This window comes from Artemia franciscana, chromosome 15 (genome assembly GCF_032884065.1).
Source record: "Artemia franciscana chromosome 15, ASM3288406v1, whole genome shotgun sequence".
NCBI classification, from domain to species: Eukaryota; Metazoa; Arthropoda; class Branchiopoda; order Anostraca; family Artemiidae; genus Artemia; species Artemia franciscana.
The window spans coordinates 34878571-34898117 of record NC_088877.1 but is presented as its reverse complement, the minus strand read 5'-3'; the positions used below and the strand labels follow the sequence as shown (position 1 = coordinate 34898117).

The 19547-nt window shown below is 33.6% G+C and overlaps 1 protein-coding gene across 1 annotated transcript in view; it reads right to left on the bottom strand.

The window, feature by feature from the left end:
* LOC136036403 (prominin-1-A-like) overlaps window positions 1–19547 on the bottom strand; it is a 106113-nt gene that overhangs the window by 31288 nt on the left and 55278 nt on the right. The window contains exons 9-12 of the mRNA XM_065718610.1: window positions 16528–16660; window positions 13408–13638; window positions 8456–8678; window positions 3707–3871 (exon numbers count right to left, since the gene is read on the bottom strand). Coding sequence (XP_065574682.1) covers window positions 3707–3871; window positions 8456–8678; window positions 13408–13638; window positions 16528–16660 — 752 coding nt within the window. The remainder of the gene's footprint in view (window positions 1–3706; window positions 3872–8455; window positions 8679–13407; window positions 13639–16527; window positions 16661–19547) is intronic.

The following is a 19547-nucleotide window of genomic DNA, read 5'->3' as shown; positions in this document are numbered from 1 at the left end:
AGAAATTTCTCTTTCAACGATCTTCTTACAATTAAAAGTTTGTCCTTGAACGATATTCTTAAATACCTGTGTCATGGTCGTCATTTATATTCCCTGTGTCCCGGTCGTCATTTGTGTCCCGGTATCCCAGTCTGTAATTTCTCCTTGAGTGTCCCGGTCGTCATTTATATTCCCTCTGTCCCGGTCGTCATTTGTGTCCCGGTCTGTAATTTCTCTTTGAGTGTTTTTTCTTTTTAGTTTTTTTTTAGTTTTTTACCTTTTTTTCGGTTTTCTTTTTCTTCTTTATTTTTGAGCGTCACTTTGAAATACATATCGCCGAACCTTTGTTTTTTTTAACTAAAATCTGGTAGGCATTGATGACCTTATCCAAGTCAAAATTCCAAACCCAATCATCATCGCTATCATTTTCAGTTTTGATATATTTTGACTCTCGCTGTCCAGTTGGATTTTCATCTAACTGCGCGGTTTTGCGTTATTTAGCCGCAACCTGTTTTCTTGCTGTTCTCGGCACGCTTTCTTTTCTTACTTTCTCTATCAGCCGCAAGTTTTTTGGCATAGACTCTTTGAGCAGCTTCCTCGGCTGTTGCCATTGTAGGTTCTTCAGTCATTTTACAATTAAACATTTTTCCGTCCACGATCTTCTTACAATTAAAAATTTGTCTTTGAACGATTTCCTTAAATACTTTTGATGACGTCATCGTCATAACAAACATGACGACAACTAACTTCATGACGACATAATGACATGACGTCACTCGACACACAGACAACTTATTTTTATATATATAGATATTTGTATTTTTAATAAACTTGGGTTTTATTTTTTAGAAATAAGAACACACTTTTATATTTCTTCTGATTCTATTAATAATATTCGAATATTTAATAAACTTGGGTATTTAATAAACATGGGTTTTAATTTCAGAAATACAAAAAGAATTTAAACGTTTCAAATAAATGTAATTTTATTAATAATATTCGAACATTTATTAAACCTGGGTTTTAGTTTTCAGAAATAAGAACTTTCACGTTTAAAATTCATATGACTTTATTAATAATATTCGAATATTTAATAAACTTGGGTATTTAATCAACTTGGGTTTTAATTTCGGAAATATAAACATCAACGATTAAAATAAATCTAATTTTATTAATAGTATATGAGTATTTTTTAAACTTGGGTTTTAATTTTCAGAAATAAGAACACACAGGGTTAAAATATATTTGATTTTCTAATAAACTTGGGTTTTTTGTACTTAGTAATAAGAATATGCACGTTTAAAACAGATCTGACTTAATTAGTAATAAAGCATTTAATAAACATGGGTTTAGTTTTCAGAAATAACAACACCCACTTTTAAAACACATCTCATTTTATTAATAATATTTGAGTGTTTATTAAATTCGGGTGTTAGTTTTCAGAAATAAGAACATCCACGTTTAAAACACTTCTGATTTTATTAATAATATTTGAATATATATCAAACTTGGGTTTTAGTTTTCAGAAATAAGAACATCCACGTTTAAATACACTCTATTCTATTAATATAATTTAGTAAATAATGATTTTGAGTTTTAGCTTTCAGAAATTAGAACATACGTTTAAAAAATATCTTATTTTATTGATAAAATAAGTCAAAGAATAAATCCCATAATAATTCTAGTTCAAATAAATTAAAGTTTCTAAAAATCAAAAATTTACAAAAGACTCAATAATCCATAATCAATAATCGATAATCAATAATCAACAATCAATATTCAACAATCAATAATCAATAATCAGTAATTAATAATAAATAATTCATAATCAACATCGATGATCAATAATGAATAATCCATTTTCGATTGATTTTTGGCTTTTTTAAGAATTGTTTAATAAGTTTGCTCAAATTATAATTAGAAGTATTTTTTAAGAGCTTTAAGACTTTAACGTAAAAAGCAGGGGTCAAGAAAGAAGCCACCTCCTTCATGTACAGATTAATCTCTGTTCGTTTTCAGTTTCAATTTTACGCTGTACCTTTAGTTAAAAAACTTTTTCATGTAATTTCTGGTCGTTTTCAAATCATGCGAGGAAATCCCCTCACCTCCAACCCTCGTGTAAAATTCTCCCTGTATAATTACCCTTGGTAAATTTCCTCGCACAGAAAATTCCCCCCCCTCTGGTCAGAAAATCCCCTCCTAAATAATGTAATATATTTACAAGTAACAAAATTATGGGTGTACAGGTGAGCAATGGACGAACTGAGTAACTAACAGCCTCTTACTTAGGGACTATGAAGGGCAATGTCGTCTCCAAGCATGTAGTTATTAGACCATTCAACTCTGGTGAATTAGATTGCTATCCCAAGATTTTGATTAGATATGTTTAGGAAAAAGAGCATGAAAAGAGGACTAGCTACCCTATAGTTTTTGTTGTCATTTGAAAGTACCCTAAAACTTTTAATTTCTGTTCGAATGAGCCCTCTCCCATCTCATAGAACTATTTTTCGATACGAAAAAAGGACAACAAAAACCTCATCCGTGATCTTTCTTCTGTCAAAAAATACAAAAACATACATTTTTTCTGATAGGAGCTTGAAACCTTAACAGGGTTCTTCAAGATTCTGAACATGATTACGTGCTTTTCATTAAGGTCACTCGACTTTGTGGGGTGTTTTTCTTCTATTCAAAATCGGACGAATTTTTTCGTGGTCGTACCGTTTTATGGGTAACATTAAACTTGATGAATTTTACATATGTTTTTTTAACCACATAAAATTTTATTTTTTAGAGTTTCGGTTTTTATTGGGCATATTCGCTCCTTATTTAAAGTCGTTGCTACAAACTGTTTAATATGACTTTTGACCCGTTTTGGTACACTTACACTTCAATTTTATCTACCTAAGAAATCCCTAAGATAAAATACTCTTTGTGTGACAAAATTTTTGAAGGGAATCTTTAAAAGAGATGCAAAGTAAAACTTATATCTAACGTCCCTTTTTAAGAAAAAAACTCGGGTTGATTTTTATAGTTCCTCCACCTGTTTGATGAACGCTTTTTTTTGTATATAAGGTCTACTGTCCATATTTTCAAAAGTTAAAATACGAACAAAGATTAATTAAAAAACCAAAAATTTTATAATGAAAGTAAAGAGTGACGTTGAAACTTAAAAAAAGAACTGCTTAGAAGTTAATGCAACATTTAAAAAATGTTTAAAATAAACTGGTCCGTCATACTTCCCTATGTTTGTAGAATCCTGAAAATGTAGCACTTTATTGAAAACTCGGAAGGCTGGTGTTTCACTTAAGATTAATGTTTAATATTAAGATATTTTTAAACTTTTATTTCTAAAATATTTCATAAATGAAAAGCAAAAAAAAAGAAAAAAAGAAAAATTTTTAATAGTGCAAAACTGTTTCCAGAGCATACATTCAGTTCATTTTTTCAGAGCCAAAGTCAAGAACTTTTTTGGGAAATCAAACCTTGTTTTCACCCCAATTTTGGAAATTTATCTTTTTTGGAGCACGTTTTACGGTTTCATTTTACCAACAATATAATGGATAGCTATCCATCTGCCCCAAAAAATAGTACTTCTTATCCCTTTTGTAATGGTTACCTAAAACCTATCTAATATACACCTTTACACTATATACTTGTAAACTATACCTTAAATAATGGCTGTCACTTTCTGAATTATAATGAACTATTTTGTCTGTGAAAGTATTACCTTTCTTATCTCCAAAAATCGTACTTGGTTATTGATGACATCACGAGCTTTTGAAGCCAAATAGCGTAGCTTGGTAGAAAGGGACTGACTTGATATTTCTTTTGCAGCGACTTCAAGCTGATCAACAATAGAACTTGGCCTTGCCAATAAAAGAGGTCGTTGTGACTAAGAAATTAAAGTTTTAGTTAAAATTGAAATTACTTAAAAACAAGAATAAGGCCAAAAAAAATTCAATAAGACCAAGAAAATAAGACCAAGAAAAACGAATTGCAACTTTGTGCTCAAGAATTCTGTAAAGATGTCCTCAATTTGGCTGTTTAACTCTGATGAAAAAAAATCTTTAGTTTGGATTTCGATATATATTAATACTAAAAGATTTATGAACACGTGTTTCTCTCTGAAAGTAACATCACACTTGTACCATTGAAGAAGAAAATCGATATAACAAGAAATTAGTTTGAACAGCATATATCGGCACCCTTTTGTTCAAATGTATTGTCTTCTAATACCTTTCTTTTACAAAGTAATCATATAGATAGAAAACTGATGTTGCAATGTCCTATCTTTTCTAATTTCAGGTACATGTGAATTCCACCTTCAATTGATTATTTGATTCTTAAGACTAAGCTAGAAAATTTATGCCGGCTGAGTCTGGCAAGTTATGAATAAGATATGTTACTTTACTCAAGTCCGTCGGGAACCAGACAATGAACTGTCCTGCCTGGCACAAATAGGACCACTTCGATATGTCAGTTGTAGCTTCTATGGCGATCTTCAGCCGGTTCTTGTCCAATCTTTGACCCTGCCTCCGGAAGTGTCCCCAAGCTCTAGATCCTCTTTGAATTTTTCTTCCTCCTTTCTCCTTCCTTTATTCTTCCTTTCTCCCAGCTGTCGTCTCCAAGAAGGTGGATACTTGCAGAGAAGATGTCTCGACATATCATTCCTTTTTGGGCGTCACTAAGTGTAGCCAAGGGCCTTAAGCCAACGTCTTTAGTGACTAGAGATAGCTCCTTAGAATGGTCACAATGGCTTCTTACTTCGCTATTGGGAGTTCTAGACTGCATGTTGATTTAGAGTATATAACACAGACAGCGGAGATCCTTTTCTGTCTTGAGCGACCCCGTCTATCGAGCGTACAGTGTTGCAGCTCAAACGGATGCTATGTGATCTCTGACTTTGGTTTTGTTGAGATTAAATAAAAAAAAGTTTTTTTAAATGAAAGTAAGGAGCGACATTAAAATTTAAAACGAACAGAAATTAATCCGTATATGAAAGGGGCTTTTCCTCAACGCCTCGCTCTTTACGCTAAAGTTTGACTCTTCCTCTTAACTTTACTTCTTAAAACAATAAAAAACAATAAAAAAACTAATTTTTTACGAACATTTTCATTAGTAAAAAATATACTCGTTCTTTACACTAAAGCTTAAATTATGTCCCAATTCCTTAAGAATGACCCTTGAATCACAATGTCCGTAGAATAAATAGTTGAAATTACTGAAATTACTTTAGCGTTAAGAGCGAGGTATTACGAGGAGGTAGACCCTCATATGCGAAATTATTTCTGTTTGTTTTAAGTTTTAATGCTGCTCCTCACTTTCAGTAAAAAAAACTTGTCATATTTATTTTTTCATTATTTTTTTAAATAATGCTAAACAATCCTGCGCCCCCTTCATTGAAAGTCTCTTCCCAATTGAGAAGTTTTTCCATGGAAAGATCTTCCCACGTAACCCCCCCCCCCACCTCAACTCTCCCTCCCAAACCAAAGAAATCCCCCTGAAAACGTCCATACACTTCCCAGTAACCATTACTATATGTAAACACAGGTCAAAGTTTGTAACTTGCAACCCCTCCCACGGGGACTGTGGGAGAGTAAGTTGTCCCCAAAGACATAGTTATTAGGTTTTTTGACTATGGTGAATAAAATGGCTATCTCAGAATTTTGATCTGGTGACTTTGGGGAAAAATGAGCGTGGGAGGGGGCCTAGGTGCCTTCCAATTTTTTGGTCACTTAAAAAGGCCACTAGAACTTTTAATTTCTGTTAGAATGTGCCCTCTTGCGACATTCTAGGACCACTGGGTCGATACGATCACCCCTGGGAAAAAAAAAACAAACAAAAAACAAACAAAAAAACAAATAAACACGCATCCGTGATTTGTCTTCTGGCAAAAAATGTGAAATTTCACATTTTTCTAGATAGGAGCTTGAAACTTTTACAATATGGTTCTCTGATACGCTGAATCTGATGGTGGGATTTTCGCTAAGATTGTATGACCTTTAGGGGGTGTTTTCTCCTATTTTCTAAAATGAGGCAAATTTTCTCAGGCTCGTAACTTTTGATGGGTAAGACTAATCTTGATGGAATTTATATATTTAAAACCAGCATTAAAATTTGATTTTTTTTATGTAACTAATGGTATCAAAATTCCATTTTTTAGAGTTTCGGTTACTATTGAGCCGGGTCGCTCTTTACTATAGTTCGTTACCACGAACTGTTTGATTTCACTTCTGATCCATAGCACATTTTTTTAGACAGATGAAGACCCCCCATGCCTTTGATAAGTGGGCAGAAACATATATTCCAGATGCACTGTCTAGTGTTGCAACGGACCCAATGTATTCCTCAAACTGTATATGTTACCATTGGGTACAGCATACAACCACCAGTGTAACTACAATGTGGATTAGGTGAAAAGTTATTAAGACAATTCAATTAATTCTCAGAACTGAACCTTGAAAATTGGTAAGAAAAAAATAACTAAAAAAATAATATCTGATATGTTTAATCATAACGGTAGATTTGACAAATTTGTTTAATGAAGGAAGCTCAAAATTATGTTTGATGGACCATACTGTAAACTGCATAGCTAAGAGATGTTGCATACATTACATACATCTTCCAATTATAATTCACATTAAAAAGGAGTTAATGATGAACAAAACACGGATTGACTCCAAAAACAGGAAATCAAGGCTTAACAATGCATTATTCATCAAACACAAATGTTGTTTTTATTATGTTAGTTAGTTTTTCTTGCCCCCTTAAACCTATATTTCTCGTCATGGCCGTTAAACTTGGAACCGAATTTTCTTTATTAGATACACTAAATCATCCTTTCTTCAGGCCCGTTAACAATTAAATTTTATTGATACCAAGATTTAGCTAGCCCTTTTTTTATTTTAGCTAACCCTTTTTTAAATTTATTTAGAAGCTTAGAAAAAACAATCTCTGGTAATTTGGATAAGCTATTGCAAGTTCTTGTCAGTTTTAGGGCTGTAATGAGAGATAGAATAAAATGGCTAGGCTATATTTTGTTGCCAATTACCAAAGATTGTTATTCCATCCGGGGCCAAACAAAATGAATTTTGTGCCCAAATGAGATAGGTGTCAAAAGAAGGATTAGAAAAAAAAACTAAAATTTCTTGAGAAGTTTTAAAGAGTAACGCTTTGAATATATTAGGGTGGAGGAGCAGCGTGCACAGTTATGTTGTCCTTAAGTGGTTTGGGGCTGTAGCGAGTTGTTTGTAATCGTAGTATTTGTGGTTTCTGTAGTAAGGGCTATATGAGGCACCCTTACCTAGATATAAACATACAAACTGTTTGTTTCCGTGGCCGTTTCTTACAAACCATGACGAAAATTGTCGTATGGTCTTTTTTCCTTAGTTCTTTCTTCTTACCACACACTTTTAGAAAAGTAAACCCATTTTTCTTATAATTTAGAATTGTTGCATAATCCTTGTGGAAAAAAAAGAGATTATTTTTCATAGATTTCTGAAAAACAAAGCTTTTTTCTGGAAGGAGAATCGTACAAATTTGTATTTAGTTGGTTTGTTGGTAGTCATTTAGTCAGAACGTTTGATATAGAAATTAAGTCACAAAGTCTTGGGTCTCAGTCCTCTTATTTTACTATTTACTATTTAGCATTATTATTTTACTATTTTACTAATTTTCTATTTACTATTACTGTTTCCTGCTCAGACAAACACAAAACACAGCTTTTTCTGGAAGGAGACTCCCGAAAAATTCTATTTAGTTGGTAGTCATTTAGTCAGAACGTTTTATCTAGAAATTAAGTCACAAAGTCTTGGGTCCCAGTCCTTCTATTTTACTATTTACTATTATTATTATTTCACGATTTTACTATTTACTAATTTACTATTTACCATTACTATTTTCTGCTCAGACCAACAAAAACATAGTTGTTTTTTTTCTGGAAGGAGATTCCCAAATTTGTATTTAGTTGGTTTGTTGGTAGTCATTTAGTCAGAACGTTTGATCTAGAAATTAAGTCACAAAGTCTTGGGTCCCAGTTCTTCTATTTTATTATTTACTACTATTATTTTCTTTATTCTATGCGGGCAGATGGGAGGGAAGGAGACCAAAGCCATTAAACATAACTCACAAGGTCTTGGGTCCAAGTCCATCTATTTTACCATTTACTATTACTTACGTTACAGTCCTTCTATTTTACTGATATTTTAAACTATATTGCGAAACTATATTTTATGAAACTTGACATTATGAAACTTGATTTTATGAAACTTATATTAGAAAACTTGATATTAAAAAACTATATCTACTGATTCAGTAAATACAGTTTGTTATGCTTCTCAAGAGCCTGATACATGCTTTTTGTAACTAGGCTGTCTTTTCACTCCTTGCCTTGACAGACACCTTAAAATAAGTAAAGTTTTGATTATTGGTATTTCGTATATTGAAAAAAGTCTACATTTGCTAATGAGGTTCTTACCTCCAATCGAAATGCAGCAAGTTCCAATTGCAAAACTGAGGTTCTATTTTCCAAACTATTTTCCAAATTGGGGTAGTAGGTGATTGCATTTGACATATCAATTGTAAGGGATTCAAGTTCTTTTTCGATTGTTGTTATCTCACGAACATCTGTCAAATTTTCCAAATTGACATAGTTCCCCAGCTGAAATACCTTATAAGCAGATTCTTCCTTCTCACACCGCCTGTAAAAAAGAAGTAGAAGTAATGTATTATTTTGATATGTCAATAATGCTTATGGTAATTTTAGACCTAATGTAAAAACAGTTATTGTGGCCTATGAAAATAACTTCTTCCTTCAGAATAAGATCACCACGGTCCATTTTATAGAATACAAGGAAACCATGTGACCCTTTTTCCTTACTATTCTGCATTAATATAACTTCCTTCAGCTAATAGTATGATATAGAAGGTGGCTCTTGCAAAACAGAGGAAAAATAAAGCTGCTACTAAAGCCGAAATGAACTGAAATCTGTGTTGGCTTTTATGGCAAATGCCAATTTAGTTTCGAAGATCATTCGAGCGCGGAAACTGTATTCTTTTTCTGTGTTTTCTTCTTGTAAAGAAGATCTTGTAAAAATCTTCTGCGTTTTCTTCTTGTGTGTTTAAGACTATTTTTAGAAAAATATATAACCTTTGGTCACCCTCTCCAGTATGTATAAAATAAACAAAGATTTTTGGAAAACGTACCTTCTCAAAGCTGAATCAAGTATTTTGTTTTTGGATGGGGGGGCAAAAAAAATTTGTCAGGTTAAGTTACAGATAGGCCTTAGACTTTTAGACTTAAGGTAAAACTAAATTAGTTTTTTCGGTACCTGGATCAAACCTTGGCACGTTTGGATCTGAAGTTGGGACAGCAGCTTGCTAATTTTGATTCCCGAAAATTTGAAGGTGGTTAAAATTATAGATGTTGATTTACGCTTTCAGTGTTGTCTAGGGTCAAAATATTTGTAATTTGCTATTCTGACTACAGATGCCCTTACAACCCAAAATTAGCAACCAATTACCCTGAGTTATGATTATAAAGAAGACGGGGTTCCCGGTCCCCAATCTTAGTAAAATACCATTACTTTATACGAATTCAAAATAAAGTGTAATTATCATTTCTGTATTGCACATATGCACCGTAGTTGTATTATTTGTACTACAGGTGTATGAATGGCGTCAATACGGTGACAAGATACTATTAATGTTAATCATTAGTAGTATGGTTACCACTCGATAATCTGGACTCCAGTTTAAGCGGTAAGTATGGGTGCTAAAAATTAATTTAACACCATGAGTACGATTGGTGTACTCTTTACTTTTTCTTCCCTCTTTGGGGGTGTTTTCCCCATTTTTGGAAATCATGTTGATGTTCTCAAGCTGGTGCCTTTTGTAGAAGACGTTAAAATTAATGTTTTCATATATTTAAAATCAAGCATTTCGTATTAACGATCTGTAAGTATGGAGCGATTCGGCTCAATAGTAACCGAAACTATAAAAATGAAAATTTGATATCAATAGATAGCCTATATGAAAAGAATCAGCTTATTATGCTGAATCCAATTGTATAAGATTTATCAAGTTTAATGTTGCCCATCAAAATTTAAGAGCCTGAGAAAATTTGCCCGATTTTTGAGATAGGGGTGACACATCACCCAAAACTCGAGATATATTGATAAAAATAAAACTATCAAATTCAGTTTACCAGAGGCTCCTATAAAAAAATGTGGAATTTTGCTATTTTTGCCAGAAGACAGATCACGGATGCGTGTTCATTTGTTTTTTGTTGTTTTTCCCCCGGGGTTGATAGTATTGAAATAATTGCCCTAGAAGATTGGGAGAGGGCGCATCAGAACAGCAATTAAAAGTTTCAATCACCTTTTTAAGTGAAAAAAATATTAGAGGGTGACTGGCATCCTGAAACGCCCATTTATTTCCAGTTATCTGATCAAAGTTTAGGAATAGCTATTTTCTTCAGTATACTTAAAAGACCAAATTACTATGTCTTTAGGGGGTAAAAACCCGCCCCCCAGCTCGTAGGGAGATGCCTGTAAGTTATGCTATTTGCATTATTAGTATTTGTTATTGGGGAATATACATACATTTTAGGGGAGGGGTATTATGTGTCTGGGTTGGATTTCCTTTGGGAGAATTTTTCTTGGGGAGGGATATTTCTTGGAAGAGGGTGAATTTCCAGTGAAAGTGGGGGGGGGGGGCTGGCTGAATTCCTATACGAAATTCTATTGTCTCACATTCTCTTGGTCAACTCAATTTCACTTGTGGAGATATTCCAGGGGAAATATCCTGGGGCTATTTTCTGTGTGTTTAGACTTCACAAAAAAAATTCACAGAAGAAGGCAACTTCAGACTGTTCAAGAAATCGATTAGAGATTAAAGTCTTTTAAAATGAAAGCATGCTGAGCATAATTTTTCAGGCTGAATCCTCCGCAAGAAATATTACGGGGAGGGGGGGGGGCTTTCAACGAGGATGGAACTTGACAAGGAAAAAGGGTGTACGTTACGTTTGAAGAAATTTTCACTGGGAGTTTCCAGTGAGGATGGGAGGGAGGGGTTTACCTGCACAAATTTTTTTTTTTAACTGAAAGTAAGGAGCCACATCAAAACTTAAAACGAATATACAAGATTCGTTGAAGGGTTTCCCCCTCATATGAAGAGGGGGAAACCCTTTCACTATATGAAGGGTTTCCCCCTCCTCATACCTTACTCTTTACGCTAAAGTTTGACTGTTTGTCCCAATTTTTTAAGAACGGTTACTGAAACGCAGTTTATTTAGAATAGAAGGTTTTTTTTTTAACTGCTAAAAGCTTTAGCGTAAAGAGCAAGGTATTGAAGAGGGAGCAACCTTTCATATGTGGAATAATTCTTGTTCATTTTGAGCTTTAAGGCTGCTTCGTACTTTCAGTTAATAAAAACTTGTTCAAAATTCTGTTTTTTAGAGTTTCAGGCTGTTACTTGCAATTTGTTACCACGAACTATTCGCAAACCTGAAAAACCTCAAAGTAAATTAGAAATTTGATGTAACTGCTCCGTAATGTTATTAATTTAAATCTCAAGTTTCTCCGTAAGTGACAACTATTCAGATAGTTTTTTTGGTTTTTAAGTTTTTTTTGTCAAAACCCAGTATGCACAAAGTAGGCTTGGACGGGCTTTGGTTGATATTGGAAGGTTCAGTAAGCTATTCCACTTTAATCTGGTTGGACCAATGGTTAGTTCTGCTTAGACCTCTCCTTTATTTAAAGTACCCCAAAAAACAGGTATGTCGAAGAAAAGTATGTGGAAGTGACACGAATTTACAAGAATTTTGGTTGGGGGTCGAATCCCTTGCCAACATGCAGTACTGGCAAGCATGCAGTAGGCCTAGTTAACGGTTGGATAAAAAGCAGCAAAATAACCAAACTATTACTACTACTGCTAATAACTCACTGCAGCACCAAGCCGCCTGAGGCTTGACACTCAGTGAGTAAAGCTGTCCACCTGATCAATCTTTTGGTTACCCAACTTCACCCTTTTATCTTCACTTATTCCTAGCCTTAGCGACTTAGTCTTCTTAACTTTAATTTTCAAACCTATTCTAGCACCCTGAAATCGCAAAACTTCTAAAATTTCATTCATTTTGAACACAGTTTCATCTAATATGCTCAAATCATCAGCATAATCTAAGTCCAGGAGACATTTCCCTTCCCATTTGATTCCGTAGTCTCCAATTGCCTTTCCTGTGCTCCTTGAGATGAAGTCCAGCAAAATGATCCATATAAAGGGGGATAGAACTCAACCCTGCTTAACTCCTGATTTAATACACAACCAGTTGCTAACCTCATTTCCTAGCTTAGTCGCAGCAGTATTATTCTCGTACATAGCAAAAATCACTTTAATGTATTTGTCTGGCATATCATATAAGGATAAGACCTTTGATAACGCTTTTCTACCAGCAGAATCGAACGCTTGCTCATAATCGATAAAACTGAGGACCAAAGGTGTTTGACAACGAAGAGACTTCTCAACTATTAACCTAAGAGTGAAAATTTGGTCGACACATCCTCTACCTTTTCTAAAACCGACTGTTCTTCCCTTAAAACTTTGTCTACAGTATCTCTCAGTCTAAAAAGTATCTTATTGCTAAGTAATTTGTTACCTACAAAGACTAGACTAATGCCTCGATAATTACGACACTCACTCTTGTCACCTTTCTTATGCAGTGGTTTAATTAAGGCTTTCCTAAAATCATTAGGTACTTCCCCCTTTTTCAAAAACCATGTTCACAATCTTCAGTAGCTTATTTCTAACCTCAGAGCCACCATATTTAAGAAACTCATTTATCACACTATCAGCACCTGGTGACATATTATTTTTTAATCCTTTTAGTACTGGCGCTAATTCTTCCTCACTAAACAAATCTTCCTTCACATCCAAGGTATCACAAACTTTTTCATTTTCATCTATATATTTTCCTGCAACTGTATCTTGGTTTAGCGCATTCTCAAAATGTTCCGCCCATCTTTCTTTAACTCTTTCCTTATCACTAATTGTGGCCCAACTTTTATCTTTAACTGGGACCAGTCCGGATTGACTTCCCTTTCTCAATTTATTAACATGCCAGTAAAATATTTTACTACTATGCCGTCTAGCTGCATCTTCCAGATCCTCAGCAATTTTATCAATGGGTCACATCTCCTTAGTTCATATTTAATGCTTTCTCCACTTTCTTTACATTCCTTTTGTTATTCAAATACCCAAACTAGAAACCAAAACTAAAATAACCAAACTACACCAAAGAACCAAACTAAAAATAACCAAAACTAGTTGGAATTGGTTATATTTTCTTTTGAAGCTGGGGCCAGTTTTTATTCTCATCAGTCTCCTATACTAAGAAGAATGCACATCTTATTAAAAATGCATTGCCCGACTTACCTTAAAACGTCTGAAAGAGGGACTTTTAAAGAGTCATTATCAAAGATGACACTGCCAAAGAAACCACCGGGACCGAAGTCATTATGGTCATCTGCAATCCTTCCAAGTGTAGTGAATCCTTCTTCATATAGAGTTTGACAAACAAGTCCCTGTCCGTGAGCTCCAATAATCAGCAAACTGGAAACAGCCAACCACAAAGGACATGATAAGATTGCAATGAAGAAGACAGATCTATAATACAAATAATTACTTTAGGCTTTATTTTTATTTTGGTAGAATTAATTACTTACAGTTTGTTTCTTTATTTAAACAAAATTATGAATTACTGTAATTTGAGGTTTCGTTTTAGTGATTTAATTATGAAATGTTGAATGAAAACGTTATGGGGACGTTTAGGTGAAGAATTTCAAGTAAGAAAAACACAGGAGCCTCGTTTTTCTATGAAGACATCAAAAGCCCATTTTAGAGCTCCCAAATTTTTGAGTTTAGGGTTTGAATTGAACAAAAGGGAATTGTTGCGTTACCATAAGGTGACATTTTGCCAAGTTCAAGTGAGGTTTCTTTTGAAAATTCTGTCCAAAGATTTCTGTTCCACCTTCTCCTGTGATTTATACTTAGCACAGGAAAAGAAAAATGTGTGTTGGCAGTTAAAAGAAATAGACTATAGGTACTCAATTCATGGGTGAGATAATAGCTCATTACGGACTCACAGGTGCTTCTATTGACAAATATCACCAACTGACGAAAATATCATTAACAAAAACTGCACAAAAAAGAATAAATATAGCAAGATTTAAAAGAATAGCCTTAGCTCTGTATGTTGGCAAAATGTATATTGTCAGTTAAAAGAAATAGACTATAGGTATACAATTGATGGATGAGGTAATAGCTCATTACGGACTCACAGATGCTTCTATTGACAAATATCACCAACTGACGAAAATACCATTAACAAAAACTGTACAAAAAATGAATAAATAAAGCAAGATTTAAAAGAAATTTATATTCTTTGAACTTTTCTGAATTTTTCAAATGCAAAGACCTTTCAGCCGTTCATTCAATTTAAATTTACAACACTCGTCTTTTTTTGAACGTGCACTGTGACTTCAGTTAATCGCGAGTAAACAAGTAATTAAACAAGTGCATTTCTTTATAAATAATCTTCAGATTTAACTGGTGGACACCTTTAAATGTCTCTTCTATCTATTAACAAAAATCCAAACATGCATTAATTAAAAAACGTTCAGAAATTAAATAAAAAAACAAGTTTTTTCAACTGCAAGTAAGGAGCGACAACAAAAGAAGATAAAACAAGATTTAAAAGAAACAAAATATATTCTTTGAACTCTACTGAATTTTTCAAATGCACAGACCTTTCAGGTTAGAATCTTTCAACAAGTAATTAAACAAATGTATTTATTTATAAATAATCTTCAGAATTAATTGGGGGACACCTTTAAATGTCTCTTTATCTATTACTTTTTGAAACGGTAATCCAAATAGAGATGATTGTGAATTTTGTTCTCAGTAGCACAGGGCTATGCACAACAGACCCCTAGCCCTCTCATTTTATCATATTCTGCATTATATAGCAAAAGGCTTCTTAAAACTTTTTAACCACAGGCTTCCTTTTTTCTTCATTTTCAGTTTTTAAAAGTATCTTATGGCGCAGTTGGTCCTACACTTTTTAGTTCCGGGGTTTTGACATCCCCTAAAAACTAAATGAACGTATTTCAGGTCGCTATATAGCTGGAATTTATAAGTAATCGAAAATCTGATGCGTAGCTAATGTTTTTGCTCAACGATTACTTAGGGTATTCTAACTGGAACATTTTTAATTGGGTACCTAGCGACTTGTAACTAATTGTTCATTAGCCTTGCACCGAATGACCCATGCACTGGAGCTATTAGAATACTTTTTGGAAATGAAAGCAAATAAACAAGTTAGAATGAGAGTTATTGTCAACGTCTTATTTTGTTAAATTTAAATGACTTGGACATGACCTTTGAGAGTTTAAGAGTGAGAAACTGACCTTTTAGAGTGGTTTTAGCAAACAGCTAAATCACAGACAAGGACGTGTTTTCAAGCACAATGGTATTACTATTCTCCATAAATGCAGTGCCTCAGCGGCTCATAGCAGCTCCCAAACTCTACTATCTTGGCATTCATAAGTATGAAAATTTTTGCTCACCAGTAAAGCAAAAGTTAGTTTAACGTACCTGGTTCACATTTAGTCTAGTATTTTGAGCAGGAGCTTGAAAATACTATTACATATTAAGTTTAAAGTAATCAAAAGACAGGGATGCATAAGTCTGCTTAGAAGAAAATAAATCAAAGGATGAAAATGATATGCCTCCACGTATATCGAATATCGAATGGATCATAATATCGATATACATAATATCGAATGGATCATTTCTTACTTAAACAGTTGCTTCGAGAAAATATACGTCAATATCGTATGTAGAATAAAATAGGAGACAAATCTACGCTGTTGCAGTACCTCCAACGCCCACACCTCTTCCCCAAAACATTAAAATTGTAATTACAAGTATAAATATTTATTTTTATTGGGTATTTTTCCTGGCCTTTCTCCCTTATGTAGAGGGGATACTATCATTGCATTAATTTCTTGGTTTTCGAAGGATACCAGGACTGGCCAACTAAAACCTACTTTTGATTTCTTTAAGTCTTGAACATCGCAAGGTGCTAATTTGAGCCTAGACTTAAAAAAGGTTTGACCTGAGTACCGAAAACTCGACCTTTGTTAGAGTCGTCACTTGTAACTTGAAACACTTTTAGGAACTATAAAAACATACTTTCAGAATTGTGTAGTGTTTCCTTCTCAACAGTGCATAGTTAACGAATTAAGAATAAAAATAGAATACAGTCCAACAGAATCAGAAAACGGGCGGGGGGAATACAGCCAGAATCAAATTGAATGAATAAATCAGTTCATCTGACTCACTCTGAAAAGATTAATGTAAGAAATTGTATAGATTACAAATAGTTTAGAAAGGTCATTTTACACCTAGTTACACTATTTTTGAAGCTTAGTTTCTGAAGATTTGTGACAAAAAAAAAAATCACAAACATTAATCCTGTTGAACAGTGCTCACATTAGGAGACAGTTTCCTCCGGCCCTTGTGCTGCAACTCGTCTCAAATGCTTCTTTACTATTGCCTTTCCAGCATCCACAGCACAGAGAAACCAAAAGGAACGCCCACATGAAAAGAAGACTGGCACTAATACCTGTAAAAATAAAAATCAAGCAAAGACTTGTTTCTGAGGTCATGTTGGAGCGATTTTTTTTCTTGAGGGGTGGGGGAGAAAAAAAAGAAAACAGTAGAAGCGAGAGACAGACAGAAAAAAACAGAGATGGTCAGAAGCAGAACATTCTGAGAAAATTCATTTGACACCTATGCAAACAAAATGAAATTATTAAGGCGGCTAATTATCTGGTGTGGTATTTGATAGAATTAAATAAAAAAACTAGTTTTTTTAACTGAAAGTAAGGAGCGACATTAAAATTTGAAACGAACAAAAATTACTCCGTATATGAAATGGATTGTCCCCTCCTCAACGCATCGCTCTTTACGCTTAAGTTTTTAATTGTTTTAAAAAGTAGAATTGTGGCAAAGAGCCAAACTTTAGCGTAAAGAGTGAGGGATTGCGGAGGTGACAACCCATTTCATATACGGAGTAATTTTTGTTCGTTTTAAATTTTAATGTCGCTCCTTACTTTCAGCTAAAAAAAAAACTAGTTTTTTTTATTTAATTTCTGAACGTTTTTGAATTAATGCATGTTTGATTTTGGTTCTCCGCACATAAATTATTAAAATGAAATTTGCATATTAATTCTTTTTTTTTGGCTAAATAGATTTCTCTTAGTTTTGATCAGACGATTTTGAGAAATAAGGGATGGGGAAGGAGGCCTAGTTGCCCTCCAATGTTTCGGTTACTTAAAAAGGCAACTAGAACTTTTAATTTTTAACGAACATTTTTATTAGTAAAAAATATACGTAACTTAAGAATTAACTTACGTAACAAACTTTTATATTTTTATTTTTTTATTATGCATATGAGGGGGTTTGTCCCCACGTTAATACCTCGCTCTTTACACTAAATCTTAAGTTTTGTCCCAATTCTTTAAGAATGATCCCTGAATCAGAAAAGCCGTAGAATAAATAGTTGAAATTACTAAAAATACTTTAGCATAAAGAGCGAGGTATTTATCTCCTCCTAAATACCTCGCTCTTTATGGTAAAGTATTTTTAGAACACCTCATATGCGTAATAATCTCTGTTCGTTTTAAGTCTTAATGCTACTCCTTACTTTCAATTGAAAAAACTTTTTCGTGTTTATTTTTTCATTGTTTTTTTTTATAGTAATGCTAGAAAATCCCGCCCCCTTTTCATTGAATTTCTCTTCTCCCACGACATATTCCTTCAAGGAAAGATCCTCCCACATAGCCTAGTAAGTCATCCCCAAAGATATAGTTATTAAGGTTTTCGACTATGCGGAACAAAATGGCAATCTCAAAATTTTGATCCGTTGACTTTGTGAAAAAATGAGCGTGGGAGGGGGCCTAGGTGCCCTCCAATTTTTTGGTCACTTGAAAAGGGCATTAGAACTTTTCATTTCCGTTAGAATGAGCCCTCTTGCAAAATTCTAGGACCACTTGGTCGATACGATGACCCCTGGAAAAAAAACAACAACAAATAAACACGCATCCGTGATCTGTCTTCTGGCAAAAAATACGAAATTCCACATTTTTGTAGATAGGAGCTTCAAATTTTTGCTATAGAGTTCTGATACGCTGAATTTGATAGTGTGATTTTCGTTAAGATTCTACGACTTTTAAGGGGTGTTTCCCCTGTTTTCTAAAATAAGGCAAATTTTGTCAACTTGATTAAACTTATATATTTAAAATCAGCATTAAAATGTGATTTTTTTGATGTAGCTATTGGTATCAAAATTCCATTTTTTAGAGTTTGGGTTACTATTGAGCCGGGTCACTCCTTACTACAGTTCGTTACCACGAACTGTTTGATACCCAAATGATCGTCCAGCCAAGATTCAGATTAATATGCATGGTCAAAATGTGAACAGTCGGCTATAAAGTTTGACTCTTAGTCACAGTTCTACTTCTTACAACAATAAAAAAATTTACCGTAAAGAGCGGGACTTTAAATCGAATAAAAATTCGATTCTCTTGATGTATCTTTTAGCATCAAAAATCTGTTTTTTAGAGTTTCGTTTACTATTGAGCCGGGTCGCTCCTTACTACAGTTCGTTACCACGAGCTGTTTGATTTTGATATGGATGGAATGAAGCTTAAAATCACCCTATCTCTTGATGAAACAGCCGTTTCCAAGAACTGTTTGCCATTTCATTGAACGAAAAATTTTGCTTTTTACTATTATCTGTATTATACATTGTCTACAATTCCTTACTACTATCATGAAAATATTGGGGCTACACTGGCTATACATAGCGCAAAAAATACAAAGAATGAAAAAAAAAATTAAGAACAGACAAAACCAGGATTAACTAGTCGTCTTATTACAAATTAGTTTATTAGACATGCTGAATTACTTATCAGGAAGAATTCATGTCCAATGCAAATTTTGAGTAAGATTTCAATTGCAGTTTCATTTTCTTTAATTATTTCTTCTTTCTTTACAGGTTACTTCAAAAGCTCATTTTTTTTCAATAGCACTGGGAATAGTTTAGGGGATATCTTCGTCGAAATACCTACTTTGTCTTTTTGTTTTATTCACTAGTTGAAATTTCCCCTAAGAATCAGCCCTTATTTAGCTCAACCACATTTAACTCGACTCCCAACCAAATCAAACCTTTTTAACTCATCTCTATGCAAGGCAACATCTATTAAATTCAACCCCAATTCAACTCAAACCCAATTTAATTAAACCTTCGTAAATCAACAATGTAGCTAGAAAATGTAACTCAGTCCATTTTGTCGAAATTGATAAGAGTTATCTCGAATGAAATTATCTTTATTAATTTGTTTTTCTATTTTTTCATGCTGCTTTAATCCAATAGTATTTCTCCAACAACCTTCCAAAAACTCGATAATTTATCTTTTTGTACTGTAAATTAGAATATTTAAGAAAGG